This window comes from Drosophila obscura, unplaced genomic scaffold (assembly GCF_018151105.1).
Source record: "Drosophila obscura isolate BZ-5 IFL unplaced genomic scaffold, ASM1815110v1 contig_194, whole genome shotgun sequence".
Classification (NCBI taxonomy): Eukaryota; Metazoa; Arthropoda; class Insecta; order Diptera; family Drosophilidae; genus Drosophila; species Drosophila obscura.
In genome coordinates, this window is record NW_024542783.1 from 697,432 (window position 1) to 722,553 (window position 25,122).

Below are 25,122 nucleotides of genomic sequence, written 5' to 3' on the forward strand. Positions count from 1 at the left end.
AATCCCATGGTTCGTCACAAGCAGTCGGTGCAACCAACGCTACTCCCAGGCGAAGATATCAACACCAACAAATTCGAAGACTCAGCACAGGTCGGAAGACAGAGACACGTCGACCGAAGAAAGAAAGGAAACCTAGAACTCAGTCCACAAGCGGCCAATCGACGAAAAGGCACGGGCCAAGATTATATAACCAACCCCAACCACAGCAAAACAAAAAACCAAAGCTCTCAAATGACGAGGTCACAACCCATCTAAATGAAAACTCAGCACACGCGCCACCAAAATCCACAAAAATGGGAACAGCAATAGACAATATAACGAAAGATAACTACCAACCCCAGCACACGCGCGGCCGGCAGACGGGAAAACCCAGGACTCAGCACACGGGCCATCGAACGTCAAGGACATGCGATCACCACACGCAGCAAAATACAACCAATAGCATGGAAAAGTGCCGATCAACACGCTAAAGCGAAACCCGAGCCCGGCTCGGAGCAATGTCCCATACATTGCAGCACTGGCCCTATCAAGAAAGGGAAAACGCTATATACATCTGAGCTCTACCTGTACTAAAGCAGTTCACTTGGAGTTCGCAAATCAGCAGTTCGATTTCGAGTTCGCTTTCGAGTTCGCTTTCGAGTTCGCTTTCGAGTCGATAGGCAGTCCATCAGACAAGGCAGTCCATCGGGAATCAAGAAGCAACCTACACGCCGCTGTCAAGCAGTCAAAACTAACCAAGTAGCATAATAATCCGAAACAATAAACAAAACGATTAAAACTTTAAAGAACCAACCAGTTTTGTGATTTCGCTATTCATTCTTTTCAGTTTTTGGCAAAGTTCCTGGTTTTCCCGATAAAGTCCTCGTGAATTACAAATATCTCGTGATTCAGGACCCTGGACAGACTGATGCATACCTCAGTCTGAGATAGGTCATAACAAGTGGCGCCCGAGCAGGGACTTTAAAGGATTTTGTAGGAAAATTTCAAGAAAACCGAAATCAGGACTTCGTAGATTAAAGACCCACTGCCATCAAAGGAAAAATTGAATAGACAAGCGAAATTCACCAATAACACTACTCGACAAAATCCAAATTTTTTTTTCCTCAAGGATCCAAACCGACTTTTTCTGATAGATATGGGACTTTAATATTTTTTAAAGAATTATGGTTTTTAATGAACAATACCTTAAACGACGCCTAATTAATGCACCTATACACAACAAAATAGAGGTCACAGGATATTATTTTTTTTCGACTTTTCCCAAGTCAAAATTTCGTAAAAAGTACCGAAAAAAATCATAATTTTTGCATTTCAATGCTTTATATTTCCTAGACGGTAAGCGGTGAAATCACCAAGTGTTTGGACTTGACTTATAGCTGCTTTAATTATCTTTTCAAAATAGCAAAGTTCTTTACAACCAGACGTGAGATACTAGAGTTACGTGAAAAAAAGAAGCGCTACCTCTGAAAAAGGCTTTAAAAAAATACCAGATTTCAAAAAGTCTTCAAAAAAAAGTTCTGCCATAGAAAAAAAAAATTATCATCAAACCATTTCTAAGCCCTAAATCTTTAAGAAAAATTTGGTTATGTTTCTTGAGGAAAACTCGTGTCGAGTAGTGTAACTCACTCCCGTAATACGGGCGCGAAAAGAATCGTGAAATTATACGCAGTGCCGATCCTAAAAGTGCCGTTTAACAGGCACAGGAACAACCAGAGGAGGTTGGTCGTTGGTTGGTTACGCACCAGCCGCCTACAAAGTTCCTCATGGGAAAATTTCCGCCAGGAATTCTTAACGTTCTTCTTGCTACCACTGTATTTTGAACAGTTGGAAGACCAGATCCGAGCCCGCAAGCAAGTGGTGGGGGAACTGTTCAAAGATTTCCTCATCGAGATACGTCTTCTCATACATAAGACACTCTTTCAGGCTCCCAGGTCACTGCAGTGTCTTCCAAGCGGAAGTCATAGCGATCAGCGAAGCTTTGAGTTGGCTTTGTGAAGTCGCCACTACGGCAACTCATTTAAACATTTACAGTGACAGCTAAGCTGCGATCAAATCGCTAAATGCGATAAAATCGAGCTCGGCTATCGTGGCAAACTGTCGCAAATCTCCAAAGGCAACTGCATAGAAGATGAGCTGGCCAGAACTGGTACTACAATCCCCCTTCTCCAAGATAATGCCAATGGCCACTTGTAAGCACATTATGAAAGAGCACTTCAAGCTACTAACAGACAATAGGTGGCAAACTGTACCGCAATGTGGCATAACTCGGCAAACATGGCATAGTATCATTAAGAAGAGCACCACTGAGCTCTGCAAGCTCAGGAGAAAAAGGTTCTGACATATTGTCTCACAAGGGAAGAGGACATGATCCACGCGGTATCACAACGGGACGTAACCGGCCTAAGTGTATCGGTTTCCTGGCGATCCCGACGACCGCCTCAACCTAACCTAACCTAACCTACGTCTACTCATGCACCACGACGGGTACGACGCAGCCAAGGAGCTGAACAGGATCTACGACAACGCCCTGCCAGCATACCAGATGTTCGTGCGCCGCCACGAACTGCAAGACTTGTCTGAGCTAACACTGCTGGCCACGGAGTTCGAGAGTATTCAAGAGCTGACCATCCCGACCACTCTCGCACCCCCACGACTTACGCCCAGATACGCAAGGTCGGTTACAGAGCAGAGTAGCGGCGACTCCAATCGGACACCATTTCGGAAGACCAACAGAGTACAAGACAACGAACCCCGACACCAGAAACCGAAGCCAACGGCAGCCGTCATACGTCCGCAACCTATCCCAAACGATTTCGGCACCCATCAGCGCCAACATGACACCCATACCAACAACAGCAAACACACGACCATGACCTACCCCAACGAATAAAACGACCCAGATCACCACGAAGAACACGACACCCAGTCCAGCCCCAGGAAAGGCAAAACGCCGGCCTACAACGGAGAGCACGAGTCCGAAGCCAACAACAAGAAACAGCAACCAAGCAACCGGGAAAACGAGTCACAAGGTCACTACGGAGCAACCGCGTCCTAGGCCAACCACAGGGGACACATACCCCAAAGAAACTACGAGAATCTCATCCACGAGACAAGCACTAACGCACTGGAACCCGGCGCTCGACACAGGAAGCCCAGGTCCAAGACCAGCAAAAGAGCATGTAAGTACCATCTCCTCCAAGGAGAAAGTGAACACAGAAACACCCTCAGAGACGACAATCAGCCCTGAACCAAGACAACAACAACGACACCGACAACGACAGCAACAGATCGACAGCCCACCAACAAGGGAAACAGCCATGCCTCCCCACCCTGGTCGGGGCCCATAATTGAACTGATAGCCACAGAGCCCCTCAACGCGGGCCGGAAACCAGGGTGATGACCCCACGATACACCGACCGCCGACTGCCTGTCGTACCCACGGCCGACGCCACACAGATCTTCGCCAACCCATTGGAGTACCTTTCGCGTACCGACATGATCCTTAGCGCCATGCACCGAGCCATGCCTAGAGCCATGTCCGAGATCTTCGTCGTACAAACAAGTCGTTGTTGCGATACCTGACGCCTCGCGACTCACCTGTTCACGTACTAGTCTGGCTGTAGTATAACACGAGTACTACATCCGGCATACCAAAATATCGTACCAATGGTCGATACCACATCCATTGTCGCCCATATCAGCGAACTCCCCCGCAGAATCAAAGCACCCAGCGCGTTTGAAGCCCCCCTACCCGAACACCCGAACCAACACTTTCACGCCGAGATCGAAGACGAGTCGGAACCAGCCCCGGATGCGTGGCCACCCGACGTAGCACCACAAATTCAAGAATTTCAGGACGAAGAGCTACCGAAGTTCGCTACCCTCCATGGCACCTCAGACATCGCCGAGCATACCATCGTCATGAGGGATAATCGACCCATCAAGCAACGATACTATCCTAAGAACCCGGCCATGATGCGAATCATCGACGAACAAGTAGACCAATTGATAACGGAAGGTCTCATCGAGCCCTCCCGAAGCAATCACAGCGCGCCAATTGTACTCGTGCGTAAAAAGAATGGGAAGTGGCACATGTGCGTGGATTTTCGACAGCTCAACGAACATTCCATCCCGGACGCGTACCCACTGCCCAGAATGAACTACATCTTGGAACGTCTACAAAACGCACGATTTATCACCACTCTAGATCTGAGGAATGGATATTGGCAGATACCAGTGGCCAACGGAAATCGAGAAGCAACAGCTTTCACAGTGGAAAGTGATGCCTTTTGGACTAAATTCAGCGCCGACTACGTTTCAGCGGGCCCTCGACACAGTAATTGGGGCCGATATGGAACCCTACGCATTCGCATACCTAGATGATATTATCGTCATTGGGAGAGATTTTAATGAACACCTACACAATCTAAATGTGGTCTTTTCTCGACTACGAAGAGCTAATCTACGTGTTCAGTCGCATATTTATGCATTAATTAATATTACATCATATACACTTATCGAATAAGTCAGGTCGACCCATGTAACGGGAGACATAATAAAAAACGACAAAGCATTGTAGCTGAGTCAATAATAACCGCTTCTGCAGCAATTTTTGCCAACGATGCGATCGCTCTTCAGAGGTCAAAAACACTGGTGCAATTGCTGACTATCACAATTGCCTAATAACACAATATCATATTAAATCCAAATTAATTCAATATTAATTCCAATTCCATTTTACCATATTCTTACTAGACTCAGCACTTTCTGTACTTTTTGTTACCTATAAATAGAATTTAAGTTTGCTGAATAAAATCAGTATCAGAAACAGTACCATCACTGCCTGTTCACTCATTCTCTACAACTGCAATCAACAGAGGCTGTCGCCGTGTCTTCAGACCCTCATTTGCTCGACGTAGGAAACACTCTCCACAGTCGAACTGGTTCAGGTTCTAGTTGCGACGAAAAATTTGTAAACGGTTTATGTACCGTATGCATACCAAATCACACACACACACAAACATACATTAACACTACGCATAAATTCGGAAAAATGCACTTTCTTTCAAAAGCCGGATCAAATATCTGGGTCACATGATCAGTGAAAAAGGCATCCATACCGACCCCGACAAAATTGCCGCCGTCAAAGAACTCAGGCCTCCTACAAACATGAAAGAACTTCGTCAATGCATCGGGATGGCGTCCTGGTACCGGAAATTTGTACCAAACTTCGCGACAGTCGTCCAACCGATGTCCTGCCTACTCAAGAAGGGACAACCATGGATATGGACCGAAGCACAACAAACTGCTTTTGACCTACTGAAGGAACTTCTCACGACCGTCCCCGTCCTTGCATGCCTCAATTTCAACGTCAAGTTCTCGCTGCAAACAGATGCGAGAGTTACATGCTACACTCTTCCCGAGATGTCTGCAGCCAATACCTTCTAAGCTAATGTCCAACGAGGACACTATAAGAAGACCCCACTGTAAAGTTGTTGGCTAGAGTTGCCTAAACAATTGGCTAGAGTTGCCTAAACAATAGACATACTTAAAGCCAAAACGGAGACACCGATGACATAAGAAGGAATGGACATTCATTCGATTGTCGACAGCAGAACGGACCAGAGACTAATAAATGAGTCTCCACAAAAAAGTCAAAAATTTAAAATTAAAAAGAAAACCAATTTACAAATTGCTGCTGTTTCTTTGGGAAAACCATCCAATTACATAACTGGCGCAGCCGAAAAGGCTCGAATCTTGCTCCTAACTCGGTACCACATATATTCTAGAATTTAGATACATATATATGTACATATGTGAAACAAAGAATCAAAAGGAATCAAAAGCTGCGTAAGTGAAACAAAAACTATATAATTTTATGAGTGGATGTGAAATATGCCATAAATTAAACTAAAAACTAAAAGTTATAAAAAGTAACTAAATTGAGAGAATGCTTAGAAAATTGTGTGCCAGCTTATATGTGTGAGTATTTCCGTCTCTTTCGGTCTCACACGCTAACCATATTGCTGGCTCGAACAGTGCGGTACGGCCTCGATTTTGGGACTTCGTAGACTGCGTGTCGTCACTATCTGTCTCCCTCACACATGCACGCCTTAGATTTGGTACGCCGTGAACTAGGTGACGTCACTTTTTTGTCTCACCCACAAAGAAGGAAAAATGTTAAAATTAAAGAAGAAAGGAAAAAAGAAAAAGAAGAATTCAAAAGAAAAAGTACAATTGATTCGTTCAGTTCAGTGCGAACGGCGTATTAAGTACAAATTTCAACATAAAATTACACAAAATAAAAAAATTTATAAAAAAAAAAAGTTATGGATATAGTACGAATGCATAAAAATATACTCAAAAAAAAAAAAAAAACAACAACAAAAACAAAAAAAGCAAATGCTGTGAGTGTAGTCCAATCCAACATGTTCAGGGCGAACATTGGACGAAGGCAACACTCTGGCGAGAACAACCGACGGTTCAGACAGACACACTGGACGCGAGCAAACAAGTTTGCTCGAACCGGTCACTGAGGTGTGTCTGTCCAGCCACAATAAAATTGGTTAATAATTAACGTATATTTATATATAAAAAGAAAAATAAAAAATTTGAATATAATTATTACATGAAATGAGAAACTAATGTTAAATTTGTAATATTGTAATATTAGGTAAAACTACTCGAAATCCATTCAGACCAGTAGATGCGGTCAAACCAGATTGGCTCGAACTGCAAGTTGCGTGTTGAAGCTGAGTAGCTATACGGTTCCGACTGTGGCTGGTTCAATTCATTTACATGCGAGGTGGTTCCAGCACAACTAGACTGCAATCCTGATATAACTACAAAGCTCAAATCTCACATCCACAAAAGAAAAGAGAATACCAACACATCACACATACATGCATAAGTATCACTTAATAGAATTAATTATATGTAACAAATTAACAATTACAACACCAAATGAACATTATCACTAGAAGTAGAACTAAGCTAAATAACAGTTCGCCAACCATAAGGGAAACAAATCAACTAATTGTACGACCACAAGCCAAATATTCCACCATGGATTTCCCAAACTCTGTGCCAAATAATCCAGCAGATGTATGTTCATCCTTACGTATTCCGGATGCAAGTAGATTCCTACCCGAATATGACGGTGACGCAAAAAAACTTAATGAATTTTTGGAAAATGTCGAAGAAATCGTGTCGCTCATCACTTGTACTGAAAATAATCCGTACGGACTCAATTGGAATGAGATCAAGGAAGCCTTGATCATACACTGCTCTGACAAAAGAGATGAACAAACACTTTTGATTGAACTACACGGACTGGTCCAAAAGCAATTGTCAGTACAAAAACTCTTCGACCAAATTACAGAAATTAAGTCAGCCCTAGGAGAATAACATGACGCGACGCGTAAACAATTTTCGTCGAAACGAAAGATATTCAATATATTCCAATGGAGAATACGAACAGGATAGATATTATCGAGGAAATTCGCTAAGAAAATATGTAGACTACAACCACAAGAACTACGACAACCGGTTCTCACCTCACAACTACAATAGATATAGTACAAACGTACAAGAAAATAGAAATAGACCAACAACTATGCCCAATCAAAGAGTTGCACCACAGGAAAGTAACCCTAACAATAGATTTAGGTATAATATAAATAATATTCAAACTTTAGGACAGGCACAGCAAGCAACTGAACACCTTCACAATATAGATGATGGCGCAAATTTTCGCGAAAAAAGCCTCACATCCCAGACAGGATACATAAACAAAAATGATCATGGCCCTAATCTACCATATATTTTAATAAAACTTTGCCAATCCAAAGAACCACTTCGATTTTTAATAGATACTGGCGCATCTATTTCATTTATTGACCCATCATTAATACCGAACCATGATCATATAGAATTCAATATTCCAGTAACCATAAAAACAATTCTCAACACACATTATATACGTAAGAAAACCTAAATTCCACTTGTGACGTTGCTTCGGCCGGCGTATGCTCGCCGCGCCGGGTCTACAGAAATTTGTTAGGTTTCTGGCTGTGGTAACTGAAAGGGATATCTCGGTTCAAGAATAAAGCAAGCAAGTAGTAAGTTAAAAAAGTTTCTTTATTGGTCTTAATTGTACAGAGTTGGAAATAGGTTGGATCGTGGGGACGTGTCTTCCTTCGGGATCTTCCTTCGGTTTTGGCTACTCGGCCGCACGTGGCTGTTTGCTGCGTGCTGCGTAGGTTTGGAGGTCGAATGGCTCGAGGGTACTCCGACGAGAGTATGGAGGCGGAGGTTTGAACACACTCCGAGGAGAAGATCGGGGCGGAGGTTTGGACACGCTCCGAGGAGATGATTGCTGCGGAGGTTTGAGCCCACTCCGAGGAGAAGATTGATGCGGAGGTTTGAGCACGCTCCGAGGAGAATATTGATGCGGAGGTTTGGACACACTCCGAGGAGAAGATTGATGCGGAGGTTTGGACACGCTCCGAGGAGAAGATTGGTGCAGAGGTTTGGACACGCTCCGAGGAGAAGATTGATGCGGAGGTTTGAGCACACTCCGAGGAGAAGATTGATGCGGAGGTTTGGACACTCTCCGAGGATTCAGAGGTTTGGACACACTCTGGCGAGGATTCAGAGGTTTGGACACACTCTGGGGAGGATTCAGAGGTTTGGGCACACTCTGGCGAGGATTCAGAGGTTTGGACACACTCTGGGAAGGAGAGGTAAAGTATTGAGCAGAACGAGTGGAAAGGTAGATATTACCTTTATCACAAGATCCGCTGTTAAAATTCTGGTTTGTTAGGCCAGGGCTTTCCGAGTTGGACTGCCCCGATTCGATCTGGCGATCCTCGTTTTATTGCCGGGGATCATCTGTTGGTGCCCTGATATGGGTCTAGCGCGTTTTGGTTTTGCCATAGCGCGTCCCGGCTCAGCTTTTTTATAGTCTTTATTAAGGAACTTCAGGGTTTTTTCGCTTACTCTAATCTTATTTATATGTATGAATGTACGAGTATATAATGTATGACTATGTAAAGGAATAATATGGAATATATGTGGCGCCGGCGCTTTGTGTGGTGGCGCTGGGCGTCACACACTTTTTAACGAATTTAATGACAGACAACAATTCCAATTAATGCTATTCCACTTTCATGAATATTTTCATGGATTAATCGGAATGGATATTTTAAAACAAGTGGGAGCCATCGTTAATATTCCAAAACAACTTTACGAAGAAAAAATTTCGAAAACACTTTACATCAACAATTTAATTCAGCTACTGAACTACATATAATCGATGAAGAATCAAAGGCTCTTGTTCGATTGTCAGTTAGTATTCCTAATGGTGTGTTTATCTGCGACAGCATAAAAATTAACGAAAATTTAATCATCAACGGAGGGTTATATAGAGCAGAGAATGGACATAGTCTAATGGAAGTTGTGAACTATTCAGAACAGAAGCAGAAATTATTTCTAGATTCACAATTAAAAGTAGACGAATTTTTTGAATCTGATTACTTAGAATCAAATCCCCTACCAAATATAATAGCACCAAGCAATGGTGACACAAATGATAACTTTAAACTGTTAAGGACAGAACACCTTAATGACGAAGAAAGATCAACCTTAAAAAATCTTTGCAAACAATTCCCAAAGTTGTTTTATGAAGAAAACGATCATCTCTCATTCACAAATCTAATCAAACATAAGATTAAAACCACAGACGAAATTCCAATAGATACAAAACCTTTTAGATATAGTCGAATTGAATCTCAAGAAATAAAAAATCATATAAATAAACTGTTAGACCAAAATATTATCAAACATAGTCACAGTCCCTGGAGCGCTACCGTGTTTCTAGTATCAAAAAAAGATGGATGCATCAAACAAAAAGAAGTGGAGATTAGTGGTAGATTATAGAAAATTAAACGAAAAAATTGTTAAAGACAAATACCCAATGCCTAACATTAACGAAGTTTTAGATAAGATCGGTAGAGCAAAATATTTTACGGCACTAGATCTAGCTAGCGGGTACCATCAAGTGGAAATGGAACCTACAGATACGATAAAAACCGCTTTCTCAGCAGAAGGCGGACATTTCGAATTCATTCGTATGCCATTCGGCTTGACTAACGCACAAGCCACGTTCCAAAGAGTAATGGATAATGTCCTAGCAAATCTAAATGGAAAATGCTGTCTGGTTTATCTAGACGATATAATAGTTTTTTCACCTTCGTTACAGGAACATAATACACACTTAGGGCAGATATTCGAAAAATTATCCAAAGCCGGGTTTAAACTCCAACCAAATAAGTCCGAGTTCTTTAAAAAAGATATAGAATATCTAAACCCAACCCAAAAAAAATTTAAACCATAAAAGCATTTCCAATGCCAAAAACAAGAAAGGAAATAAAGTCATTTCTTGGCCTACTGGGTTATTACAGAAAATTTATTCAGGACTTTGCAAAGATAACAAAACCACTGATCCAAAAATTAAAAGGAAAAGAAGCAGTAAAAATCGATGAGGAATATGAAAGAGCTTTCAAAAAATGTAAGACCTTGCTATGCAATGACCCAATCCTGCGTTACCCAGATTTCACTAAACCATTTATATTGACTACGGATGCTAGTAACGTAGCCATTGGTGCCGTATTGTCACAGGGTGGCATAGGATCAGATAGACCGGTGTCATTTGCTAGCAGGACCTTGTCAGATACTGAACTAAATTATTCCACGGTAGAAAAGGAAATGCTAGCTATAATATGGGCTACTAAATACTTCAGACCATATCTTTTCGGGCAAAAGTTTACTATAAGGACGGATCATAGACCATTAACATGGTTAATGAATTTTAAAGAACCAAACTCGAAATTAGTTCGTTGGAAACTAAAACTTCTAGAATATGATTATGAAATAGAATATACGAAAGGGTCACAAAACACAGTCGCCGACGCATTAAGTCATGTATCAATGGACATTAATATGCATAGATCAGATACAGCAAAAAAATGAAACGAAATAAAAGTATCTGATAGCCCATTGAACGAGTTCAACATCCAAATAATTTTTAGAAGACACACTGATCAAAATTTAAAAGTAGAATTGGTGACACCTTTTAAAAACAAAATACGAAGAATATTTACAGAACAAAATTATACCATAGAAAAATTTGTAAAGATATTAAAAGATATTCTAAAAGCTAACAGAATTTACGCAATATTAGTTTCTGATATGGAATTTGAGTTAATTAAAGAATTTTTATATGCTTCTTTAATTAACTCAAATTCCATATCCATATTTCGCAAGTACAGAGTTGTATAAATTAGTTCGATGTAAATATATGCTGAAAGATATAAGTTCAACTGAGGAAAAAGAATCAGAAATAAATAAAAATCACTCAAATTCTAATCACAGAGGCATTGAAGAAACATATAATCATATTAAAAGAAAAATTTATTTCCCCCAAATGAAAAAAAAAATCTCACAAATAATTAATAATTGTGAGCTTTGTCAAACACTCAAATACGACAAAAGACCTCAAAAATCAAATATCAGGAAACTGAATCGCCTCCATACCCGTTAGCAATAGTTCACATTGACCTTTATTTTATTAACGGAAAAATTCTGTTAACAGTAATAGATAAATTTTCAAAGTTTGCTACTGGATACACTATCCCTGCCAGGGACTGTCCAAATGTAACAAGAGCACTTAGGAATTTTCTTACTACACACGGAATTCCAGAAAAACTTGTCTGTGACCAAGGTGCAGAATTTTCTGGAGAAATCTTTAGGGATTTCTGTGACCAATATAATATACAGCTTCATGTTACTTCATTTCAACAATCATCGAGTAATTCTCCAGTAGAGGGACTACATTCCTCATTAACAGAAATTTATAGGATTATTTTAGCCAACAAGAAAAACAAGATGCTAACTATAGATCATGAAGATATACTTAATGAAACGTTTATTACCTATAATAATGCGAATCACTCAGCAACAAAAATGACACCATACGAATTATTTACCGGACGGACACATACATTCAACAGGGAAGTTAAATTCAATAACGAACACGAATTCCTTAGCGAACTAAATGAATTTGGGGAAAAACTTTACAACAAGGTCCAGCAGGATAATCAGAAACAAAAAAATATTAGAACACAGAAACTAAATAATGAAAGGAATGAACCGATACCGACACAAGAAAATGACATAATTTTCAGGAAAGAAAACCGAAGAAAAAAATTGACTCCCAGGTTTACCAAACACTTAGTATTAGAAGACAAAGGACCGACATTAATAACGAAAAAAAACAAAAATTACACAAATCAAAAGTTAAACGATTGAACAAAAAAAATAATACATAATCATATAAACATACAATACATATACAGAATTATTACACAGAAGATCGATGTAAACATACACTTACTAACCCATATCATATTAGGTTCCCTGAACATTAATGAATTCTTACATTTACCGAAATACACATACATATATTATATAAACTAACCAAATAAATATTATTAATTAAAAATATATATTTATCTATTTATATATTCATATTGGTCTCGACACTATCACATTGGGAGAATTGCTAATCATAATCTTCAAAAGAAACAACATCGTATTGAAACTAAAGGAAAGTTCATCAAGTTTTCGTTCCGACCAATCGTTCCCTCTGGCCGTCTCTTCAATCCAGGGGGGGAGGTGTTACATGCTACACTCTTCCTGAGATGTCTCCAGCCAATACCTTCTAAACTTATGTCCAACGAGGACACTATAAGAAGACCCCACTGTAAAGTTGTTGGCTAGAGTTGCCTAAACAATTGGCTAGAGTTGCCTAAACAATAGACATACATAAAGCCAAAACGGTGACACCGATGACATAAGAAGGAATGGAGTAAAAAAAAGAGAGAGAGAAGAAGAGAAAGGAAGAAGCCCAGGTGCTCAACTTCTGACATTCATTCGATTGTCGACAGCAAAACGGACCAGAGACTAATAAAAGAGTCTCCACAAAAAAGTCAAATATTTAAAATTAAAAAGAAAACCAATTTACAAATTGCTGCTGTTTCTTTGGGAAAACCATCCAATTACATAACTCGAGCAACCTAAGAGTTGGCGCAGTTCCCACCCAAGAAATCGAAGGCAAAAAACGAGTCATAGCATATGTCAGCCGACGACTGAACCAGGCGGAAGAAAACTACTCCGCTACCGACAAGAAGTGCCTGGCGGCTTTTTGGCCTATTCGAAAACTACGCTGTTACCTGGAAGGATACCGATGTAATCACCGATCATCTCGTGGCCGATCATCGGTAGAGTGGCGAGATGGGTCTCCGAACTTCAGCAATACCAATATGATGTGCATTATCGAGCGGGCAAACAGAACGTAGTTGTATATGCACTATTCAGGCAACCATTAGGAACACTCGCAAGGGTCGAAGAGGAGAAGTCAGCCCGCCCTGGCTCCAGCGCAGGAAACTACAAGTCCACGATGAGCCTCAGAAATGCGCCGTCTACACTTACGCCAACGGGGAACTATATCGACATCTGGGCCGTGGCGCCGCCGACTCTGCGTAGGAAAAGATCAACGAGCCAGAATCCTCCACGAATGCCACGACCAACCCACAGCCAGCCCCCCAGGGGTCAGGAAAAACATCCCCGAATATCATAAAGGTACTATTGGCCAGGTTTTTACCGGGACGTGAGGAAATATGTCCTCGGCTGCGCAACCTGCCATAAGTTCAAAGCTCAACAACGCAAGCCGGTGGGTCAGATGCTCACTCGCAAAGCCGAAGAGCCATTCGCCACACTATGCACTGATTTCGTTGGACCACTATCTCGATCGAAGAAGGGAAACACGATGCTGCTCGTCTTTTTTGAACCTTTCACGAAGTTGGTCGAATTGGTACCACTTAAAAAGGCCACAACCGCTATCCTGGAACTGGGTATTCGAGAACGAATACTGAGCCATTTCGGCATACCCAAACGCTTTGTGTGCGACGACGGCACGAAATTTACGAGCCAATCGTTTCGGTCATTTCTACAGACAGCAGGAGTAGAACTGCAACATACCGCACCGTGCTGCCCCCAGGAAAACCTAACGGAAAGGGCCAATCGAACGGTCAAGACCATGATTGCCCAATTTTTAGCGGATCGCCAAAACACCTGGGACGAACTAATACCGGAAATATCACTCGCAGTTAATTCCAGCGTCTCTGAGACAACGGGATTTAGCCCAGCTTTCCTGCTACATGGAAGAGAGCCCCGCTTGCCTGGAGCACTTTATGACGAAGTCATGACAGGTACAGGAAGCCCCCCAGAGACCGCTCTAAGCAAGGCAACCAAACTCAACGAAGTATTCACCATTGTCCGAAACAACGTCCAGAGGGCAAGCCAAGAACAAGAAATGCACTACAATCTCCGCCGCCGGCAATGGCGCTCACGATCGGATCCCTAGTACTCCTACGACAACACCACCTCTCTAACGCGGCCGACGGATTCGCCGCTAAGCTGGCACTAAAATACGATGGACAATATCGAGTCAACGGATTTACATCACCGAACATTGTAAGGCTACAGCACCCGGGCAGCCGAAAATAGAAGATTGCTAACATCAACGACGTGAAGGAATTCCACGAGGTCAGGGATGCAACCGCCGAGGCAAACCCTTCCACTAGCCGTCCGCAACCTCCCTAGCCACGACTTAATCAAAAGTACTAAAAACACGCCCATCCATGAATCCCATGGTTCATCACAAGCATTCGGTGCAACCAACGCTACTCCCAGGTGACGATATCAACACCAACGAATTCGAAAACGCAGCACAGGTCGAAAGACAGAAAGACGTCGACCGAAGAAAGAAAGAAAACCGAGAGCTCAGCACACGCGCGGCCAATCGACGGAAAGGCGTGGGCCAAGATTATATAACCAACCCCCACCACAGCAAAACCAAGTAACCAACGCTCTCAAATGACGAGGTCAACACCCAACAAAATGAAAACTCAGCACACGCTCCACCAAAATCCACAAATATGGGAACAGTAATAGACAATATAACGAAAGATAACTACCAACATCAGCACACGCGCGGCCGGCAGACGAGAAAACCCAGGACTCAGCACACGGGCCATCGAACGTCAAGGACATGCGATCACCCCACGCAGCAAAATACAACCAATAACATGGAAAAGTGCCGATCAACACGCTAAAGCGAAACCCGAGCCCGGCTCGGAGCAATGTCCCATGCATTGCAGCACTGGCCCTATCAAGAAAGGGAAAACGCTATATATATCTCAGTTCTACCTGTACTAAAGCAGTTTACTTGGAGTTCGCTAGGAGTTCGCAAATCGGCAGTTCGCGTTCGAGTCGATTGGCAGTCCATCAGCCATAGTCAATCGGCAGTCGATCAGCCACGGTAGTCCATCGGGAATCAAGAAGTAACATACACGCCGCGGTCAAACTGTCAAAACTAACCAGGTAGCATAATAACCCGAAATAATAAACAAAACGATTAAAACTTTAAAGAACCAACCAGTGTTATGATTTCGCTAACCGTTCTATTTCAGTTGCTGGCAAAGTTCCTGGTTTTCGCGATAAAGTCCACGTGAATTACAAATATCTCATGATTCAGGACCCTGAACAGACTGATGCATACCTGAGCCTGAGATAGGTCCTCACAACACATATGTAATACTAGCTGGGGACTTCAACAGTAATGTACTGAGGGAAAATCACTTATCGGATGACATAGAAGCTACGGGATTAAAGTTAGTAAGCACATCTGAATCTACCCATTTTTCTAATTACTGTGATACTTTACTTGACTTATTTTTTGTAAACCATAGTCATAATGTTTCTACGTTCAGTCAGCTGTCCATGCCAATGTTTCGAAACATGACTTAATTTTCTTGACCTATACTATTAATACAGACTTAAACGAAAACATGATAGTTTATAGAGATTTTAAAAATATTGACTATGTCTTGTTAAGTGCTGACTTAAGTACATATGACTGGGACTCTATATATAAAAATTATAATATTGACTCACAATTGACTGTCCTACAAAATAATATAATATACCTATATAACAGATAAATACCTCTAGTGCCAAAAACTGACAAACCTCGTGGTAATACCTGGTTCAACGTGCAAATTAAAATACTAATAAAAAAACGGGACACTGCATTTCGAAATTGGAAGCGGTACAAAACAAGCCAGCATGCTGAGCAATATAAGCTACTTAGGAAGAAGGTGATTCAATTAAACAACTCAGAGAAACGTAAATATTTGTTTAACAAATTCATTAAGGCAGCATTAAGAAGCTGTATTGGTAAATCCAACAATGCACGCAACTGTGATGTCGATCTTGATGTACTCAATTAACAAGTTTTAGACCAAAAAGTACCTGAATTGAATAATACTGACTATCTTGAGCCAGTGCCCAAAATCTATATAGAAACTGTGATGATGTAAACTGCTTCTGTGATATTTGTACCTGTGATAATAGTTTTAGTTTTTCATGTGCATGAGTCAGATGTCCTTGAATCAATGTTAAAAATTAAGTCAAATGCCACTAGTATTGATGATATAAATCTAAAATTAATGAAATTGTTATTGCCAAAAATACGGCCTTAACTACTCACTACTACAACTCAATGAATAATTCCTGATTCTTGTAAAATAGCCAAAATACTACCAATTCCAAATCAGGAAACGAATACAGGCTAATTTCCATTTTACTTACCATTACTTAAAGCTAATAACACTAGTCAACACGATTTTTCCTAAAGGAACAAAACGAACTTTTTCTTAAAGATTTGGGGCTTAGAAATGGTTTGATGATATTTTTTTTTTCTTTGGCAGATCTTTTTTGTAAGGATTTTTGAAAACTGGTATTTTTTTTAAGCTTTTTTCAGAGGTAGCGCTTGTTTTTTTCACATAACGCTAGTATCTTACGTCTGGTTGTAAAGAACTTTGCTATTTTGAAAAGATAATTAAAACAGCATAGATTTTAATGAACGATACCTTAAACGACGCCAAACTAATGCACCTATACATAAAAATATAGAGGACACAGGATATAATTTTTTTTCGACTTTTCCTGAGTTTTTAAAGTCAAAATTTGTAAAAAATACCGCACAAAAATCACCATTTTTGCATTTCAATGCTTTATATTTACCAGCCGGTAAGCTGAAGTCACAGTGTTTGGGCTAAACTTATAGCTGTTTTAATTATCTTTTCAAAATAGCAAAGTTCTTTACAACCAGACGTAAGATACAAGAGTTATGTGACTAGCACTACCTCTGAGAAAAGCTTAAAAAAATACCAGACTTCAAAAATTTTAAAAAAAAAAGTTCTGCCATAGAAAAAAAACCATAATTCTTTAAAAAATTTTAAAGCCCCATATCTATCAGAAGACGTACAATAAGCTTATGGAAAGGACCCAGCGGCAGGCACTGCTCTGCATTACGGGGGCGCTGAGGTCAACCCCAACAAAAGCTCTCGAAACCATAATCGGAATCGACCCCCTGGACATCCACGCTCAACTGACTGCAGGAAAGGCGGCACAACGCTTAGTAGCATCAGGCAATATGTCTCTACAAGGATTCGGGCACAGCTCAATTGGCCGAGACATGACCAGTATATCTAACTACATGATCCCCCAAACTGGCCTGGATGTAAAAACAACCTCATACATGGGACCCGACGATTGGAAAAGGGGTCGGGACCAGACTCAATACCTCAACATCTATACTGACGGCTCCAAGATGGAAGGAGGAGTAGGAGCAGGCATATACTGTACAGACCCTGAGATAAGGCTATCCTATAAGCGACCGGACCAATGCAGCATATTTCAGGCGGAAGTCTTCGCCATACGGAAAGCGGCAGAGGCTGCTCAGTCTACGGATCGTCCACACGACGTGATCAACCTGTTCGTGGACAGCCAAGCGGCGATAAGATCCATGCAGTCGTCGGCGGTCAGTTCCAGAAATGTCTTGGCAGGCAGGGAGGCACTAGATATCCTAAGCACGATAAAGTCAGTGCGGATCTACTGGGTTCCCAGCCACCAAGGCATCGAGGGCAACGAGATGGTGGACGGTCTGGCTAAGGACGGCGTCGGGCTGCCAAACGACAGAACTGAGAACGTGCCTGTCTCCCTTAGAACGCTCCAAAGCGATTTAGAGAAACGGGCCGACACACAGGCAAGAAGCAGGTGGAGCAGAACCACCACCTGCAGAACCTCAAAAACCATGTGCAAGGAGCGCAATATGAAACTCAGCCACTACATACTGCACCTCCCACGGAAGGACTGCAGAATGTTGGTGGGAATACTCACAGGTCACTGTCTGGCCGCGGCACGCGAAAGGTTCATACACACCCATCCAGACAACTAAGGGCCATATTGGCCTATGCGTGGCCCCGTGAGGGCCGTCTGGGTTAACCTAACCTAACCTATCTATCAGAAAAAATCGGTTTGGATCCTTGAGGAAAAAAAAAGTTCGATTTTGTCGAGTAGATTTTCGTGTGGACAGAAGATTCACAATTGCAATAATAAACATATTGGAAGGTATCACAGAAAAAGTGTACAATGACAATATGTTCTTGACTCTTTTAGACTATAGTAAAGCTTTTGACACGGTTAATCACTAAATTCTTTGTTTTAAGCTAAGTCATCTACGTAATATTTCGCTTGCAGCAACAAAACTGATTTTCTCTTATTAAAGTAATCGGAGGCAGACTGTGCCCATTAATAATGTGTATTCGTCGTTCCTATGTGTCAAGCGTGGCGTTCCTCAAGGATCTGTCCTCGGTTCATTACTATTGTTGAGGAACGGGTGTTGCGTTGAATATTTTGAAGCAATAAAGGGTAGACAAATCTATATAGATTTCCAACAAGAACTATCGATAGATTAGTGGTGAGCAATTTACAATGGTATTTCATGGTGGCTCAAAAATAGTAGTATGTGACTTTAATGTCGTGATTTGAGAAGTAAAGATAATAATAGTAAGAGAGAGCTTTAAAAAACTTTGTGATCTTGCTTCGCTGGTCTATTGTATCCTCAATTGTCTCTCTGTGTTGCCACATCCGTAATTTTTTAGAGTTGCCGAATGGTGGTGCTTATGTGGCGTTGCCGTATGCGCCTAAGTGGCTGATATGATTTAAATTTCAGCTCTATTTTTTTAGGCTTAAATATCGTCGGCAACTTCTAAGTGTACTGCTCTTAATGTGAGGCATGTAAATAGGACTAGCCAACGCTTTTCCTTGTGCCTTCCAACGTTCACTAATATGGGGCCGAAATAATTGATACCCGTATATGTTAAGGGTCTTTCGAAACAAGCCAGTCTGGCAGCTGGTACTGGTGACATTTTGGGTACTTTTGGTGTCGAATTGACGATTTTGCATTTTTGACATTCCTTACGCAAAGTTTTGTACAATACTCGTAGACGTGGTATATAAAATGTGCTTCGAATTAGGTTGATAGTTGACTCGTGGAGCATGTGGCGAGATTTTTCCTGGTAGTACTTTGCAACTATAAAGGCGACTCTGAACTCTATTTGCAATACGATAGCGTTTTCTTTTGGATTCAGGCGATCTGCTCTTCCTTGTACACGTAGGATGTCTTCTGCGTCTAGGTAAACGTTCAGAGCAATTAATGGGCTTGACTTGTCCACAGCCTAATGGTGTTTAAGGGCGCTGATTTCCATACAATATGCCTTTGACTGCGACTGTTTAAATAGCCATGACTTTGCTGCATGTATGATTTCAGGACTTAAGAATTTTGGCAGTGATTTTCTGGCGCACTTTACTTGCAGCCGTTGGATGTATAGGATTAAGGTAGCTACGGCTCTATATAGACGTCTCCTGTCCGAGAATTAATCAAAATGCTTTAGTTTCGTTATTATGAAAAAATGCTTACGTAATTCGGATTGGTCGGTATTTTGATCAAAAACGACATCTTGGTGTGCCCATTTATCTTCCGATTGTCTAAGGAATTGGATCCACCTGGATGCATCGGAAGTTTTTAAGAATATTGTAGCTGAGTCCGCAACGTTTTCCTTCGTAAGAATCCAGCGCCCCTGTTTACGGCTGGTGTTATCCATGATCTCACAAACACTATGCATAATAAAGGATTTAAATTTCCGAGGGTCCGTAGTTAACCATTGAAGAACGGTTTTAGAGTCTGACCAGTTTGTGCTTGAATTGATTCTAAGTCCTGGAGAGTTCATGGTTCTTTTTTCTAGTCCCACTCTCATTACGGCTGCCAAAAGCTCCATGCGTGGTTTCAGACGGGTTTCAATGGTGCGACTTTACATTTGGCTGCAACTTATACCGTCGATGTCCTCTCCTCTATTTATGCGAAGGTAGGTGACTGCGACATAAGCGTCTTCACTTGCGTCTACAAATGTATGCAAGTCGATCTGGTCTGCATTTGCCAGCAGGTATAAGTAGTAGCAAGGGAATTCCAGTTCTCCAGCTTGAAGAAGTACGCTTTTCTGTTGTGTCCAAAATATATGTGTATTTGGAAGCTCTTCGTCCCATGTTATACCAGCTCGCCAGAGGTTTTGGAGTATCATCTTTAGACCAATAGTGTAGCATGATAACAGGCCCAGTGGGTCGAACACGTTCATAAATACTTGTAATGCTTCGCGTATTGTTGGGACTGTTTTACCATTCAAAACGTCTCTTTTCAATCTCGCAAATCTGAAAATATACATAAAACGTATATAAAATAAAATATATAAAATATACGTCTCTGGAGGGTTTCACTACATACCAAGCACCTGCGTCTTTTGGCTCAAGCTCAAATGCGTACCCTTTTGATATCAGATTATCAATTTGGCCCTGTATTTTTTCGAACTGTTCTGGATATTTGCTAATTTTAGCTCGAAGACATTCAAGGCGCTTCAAAGCGGCGGAGTAGGTTTCCGGAAGAATGGCTTCCGTATCTCGCCAAAGCAGGCCGACTTGATTATGGCCGTTAACCTTTTTACAAGTATCCTCGAGAATACTCATGGCCTTTTTGTCATCTTCAGAGTGGAGCTCTCGTAATGTGCTTGGATCTATAATAAAACTCTCCTTAACCGCTGTATCGATTTCACTCCAATTACAGCTACAATTATGCAAGGAAATATGTCTGTTTGTATAACTTGTTCCTTGCTCCATCCTAGTTAACACTTCGATGCGATGGGTGCGTTTCGTCGTCCTTCACTAATTTTACGGGGTACTGCCAAACCCCAGTTATTTGCACCAATTAGCAGCATTGGTTGTGCGTTTGAGTACGATTTTATTGTCAATCCTTGTAGCTGGGACGACGCTTTGTTTTGGTAGCGCGAGATTTTTTACTGAACGTACATTATTGAGCCATAGCATTTTGTGGCTTCCCAAAGTGTTTCGGGAGTCAAGGAAACCTGAACAATTCCCATAATGCTGTCATCGATAAGTGTAACGAATGAGCCTTCATTCAAAAAGGCGGAGAGAGATTTCACCAACAATAAGAAGCTATGGAAGGAATGTATCGAGGTGTTTGGAATGAGAATATGTTGGGCGATTATGTGTGGACTCTCATAAAGGAATCTGATTCGAATGACAAAGGAAGACAGCCACAAAACTTAAATTATTTTAAGAACAGTAATAAGCAGCTGAAAACCAAATTTATCACATACGTTTAAAAACTTGTAGCAACATAACACCAAATAAAAATTCAACCTCTTTTCGTTTGCTTTGTTCCCAATCGGCAGTTGGTCCCGCAACCTTCAAAAAAGTATTTTTTGTTTTTTTTTTTTCTTTTTTTATGTTTGGTTAACGAATTTTAGCTCCAAAGTCTCTCCATAGATTTTAATGAACAATACCTTATACGACGCCTAAATAATGCATCTATTTAAAACTAAAAATGTATGCCACGATAGTACAACGTACCGTACGGTATTTTTCAGGTTAATTGGGTTTTGAGTCGTTTTGATTAAACGGCTGCAACTTGGCCTTTTATTTATCGATTCTTTCAACGGACACCCTAAACGACGCCTAAATCTAAAACCAAAAAATGCATGCTAAGAAATATTTTTTTTTCTACTTTTCCTGAGTTTTTAAAGACAAAATTTCGGAAATGCAGCTACAAAGTGTGGCGTCCGAACTTATAGCTGCATTTGTCAGCTTTTCAGAACTGCAAAGTTCTATGCAACCAGATATAAGATACTTAAGTTATTTGAAAAATAGAAGCACTACCTCTGAAAAAACAAAACATAATAAAATACCATATTTCAAAAATTCTTAAAAAAACTAAACCATACAAAAAAAAAATAGCATAAAAATATTTAAATCCCGAAATCTACAAGAAAAAGTCATTTTTGTCCAGAGCGGGAAGAAAAACTTAAATTTTGTCGAGTAGTTTAATGAAACGAAAAGAATGTGTTTTTCGGGAAAATCAAATCAACTCTACTTGCTGGATCTGCTGCTGAATCGAAGCATTTTCTATCGAACATTACGAAATATAATTCTTGCTTCCAAATTACGTCATTTGTTCCGGAAATTGTGACTGACCAATGCGTGCCAACTTTAAAAATCATAGGGCTAATCTATCACAACGCTCCTCCCTGCTCCCGTTGCCAGATAGGGAACATACATTTCGACAAATGTACTTAATCGGTGATGATAGAGAAGTTGATGCACGTTGTGGAGTAAATACCTACCTGATACCTTCAGTTCCAATATCGCGATACTTTTCTGCATAATCTGAAAAATTGTAGCTTGTTGAAAATATATCTTTTAACTGTATTTTGCTCCTCGCCAAATTGGTAAAAAAGTCCATCATTGTTAAAAACCTCGACGGAACTGGATTAAATTTCACAAACTGCAGTTAAATCGCAAGTGCTTCCGTATGTCGAAGATATTATCCGATGCATACTCATCAGAGCTTTCAGAATTATTGCCTTCTCAATTATGGGTCAATGGATGAAATCTCTGCCAATTACCCACAACATATTCTTCTATTCTTTTTCTTCTGTTCGGATTTCTTGGAAAATAATCTTTATAATCAAAAACCGTCTTCAATATTTCCACCACTTTATGTTGGATCAGTGAGTTATTAATGTTTAGCAAAACATTTAAAAAACCTGCCACTATTAGTCTTTTATTTGCATTAAAATGTATGACAAACTACTAATATCCCTGCAGTTAAAGGGCAATATGAAAGAGGAAAACTATGATGCGGAGCAGACGGGTAAAACGGTAAAGCAATCGCCAGTTTATTGATATATGGCAAAGGTATTGTTTTCGCAATGAAAGTTGCGTATGAAATGAATTTAGTTAAATTGCTCACGGAACTCCAATGAAAAAATCGCTTCTGATCGTCGCAACCACTTAAAGGTAATGATAGAGTCAAGAAGCTATTTAAATGATTTTTACGCGCGCCACACAGAATAGCATACACACAAACACTAACATGTGTACGCTGCTGTTGTTTCCGGCGGGCGCGTCGGTGCGCTGTTGCCGATTATTTTGTCCCGTGAGCCGCGCGTGGCAATGCTGTGACAACGTAGTCGCAATGTTGCTGATTTATTTTCTCGTGAGCCGCTCGTGGTTATGCGTTGACAATGTGGTCGCGTTTTTGCCGATTTTCTCCTATACGTCGCTGCCGCTGCTGGGCGACCGCTTAAACGTGGTTCAGCGGTTGCCAAATTTCATGGCGTTTCTCGACGTCTCCATCTAGCACATGTGTCCAAAATTTGTATTCTCTGCATAGCTGTCAACATCTTGCCGATTCATCAATCAATACGCTTAAAAATTGATTGCGCTGACCTTATTCGTTTCTTCTCCTGAAATATGAATTTATTCAACTTAGTTGTAGAATGAAAAAAATAAGTAATTACTTTTGTCGTCTGTCGTCTTTATATTTAAGTGATAGCGATCCTCTCCACAACAGTACACCAATGTGTATATGACCGATGAGTCTCGTATACACGGTGCAATTGTTAATTGTTTTGTGGTCGTCAGAATGCATTGCATCCAATACGGTTTTAAACAATCTGACCAATTCATTATGCTCATGCAGAAGATTTAGCAATTGGTGTATCATTTTACTTTTAGTCACAGTAAAAATTGCACAACGCCTGTCTAGTTCTATTGTTGAACCTCCAACGAAATAGATCCGAAGAAACATATGATCTTCGTTTGGTGGTGGTCACAAAGCGCCCGCTCGATGGCGAATTTTCCCTTGAATCTGAATGTTTTAAAGCCATTTCGAAAAAAATAAAAATGAGAAATTCATGTTGATGCCATTACCTTATAACTCGGATTGTATCCGGGTTGATCAACAACTTCGGCTCCAAATGACATCATTTGAAAGGAAACGTTATATTTTTGTGTAATCGCCAGGAAATGTTTTGATTGTATTGTTTAATTTTTTTTTTAAAGAATTTTTTAAATCTTTTTTTTTATGGTTTTTTCAGAGGTAGTGCTTCTATTTTTCACATAACTTAAATATCTTATATCTGGTTGCATAGAACATTGCAGTTCTGAAAAGCTGACAAATGCAGCTATAAATCCAATCCTCGGGAAAAGTAGAAAAAAAAATTCTTGGCCAACATTTTAAGTTTTAGATATGCGCATAAATTAAGCGTCGTTTAGGGTATAGTTCGAAAGAATCGATGGATAAATGGCCAACTTGCAGCCGTTTGACCAAAACGACTCCAAGCTCATTTTACCTAAAAAATACCGTTGCTGGTCCAATGCCAAAGGAACACGTTCAGGTACCAAAAATTCAACCCCTTTTCGTGTGCTTTGTTTCCAATTGGCAGTTGGGCCCGCAACCTTCCAAAAAGTATTTTTTGTCTACATTTTCATTTTTGAGGTTTGGTTACCGAATTTTAGCTCCACCACATCTCCATAGATTGAACAATACCTTAAACGACGCCTAATTAATGCGTCTATCTAAAACAAAAAATGCATGCCAAGAAATATTTTTTTTAGAGTTTTCCTGAGTTTGTAAAGTCCAAATTTCGGGGAAAAATACCGCAAAAAAAATGACATTTTAATTTGAGAGTTTAATATCTTCCAGGCGTTAAGCTTCAGCTACAAAGTGTTTGGGTTGAATTT

The 25,122-nt window shown here is 40.7% G+C and overlaps 1 protein-coding gene across 4 annotated transcripts in view; it reads right to left on the bottom strand.

Moving 5' to 3' along the window:
* The window catches only part of LOC111075397 (forkhead box protein P1), a 345,608-nt gene that overhangs the window by 16,681 nt on the left and 303,805 nt on the right, over nt 1-25,122 (bottom strand). Inside the window, exons 7-8 of one of the 4 annotated variants that reach the window (XR_005967933.1) lie at nt 23,898-24,247; nt 23,104-23,843 (exon numbers count right to left, since the gene is read on the bottom strand). The exons of 2 other annotated variants lie outside the window; for them this stretch is intronic. Coding sequence is in view for 1 of the 2 variants with exons in the window: in XM_041593684.1 (XP_041449618.1) it covers nt 23,793-23,843 (51 nt within the window). In the remaining variant the exon portion in view is untranslated. Of the gene's footprint in view, nt 1-23,103; nt 23,844-23,897; nt 24,248-25,122 lie in introns of those variants that run through there. One more of the 4 variants, XM_041593684.1, reaches the window with a different exon arrangement.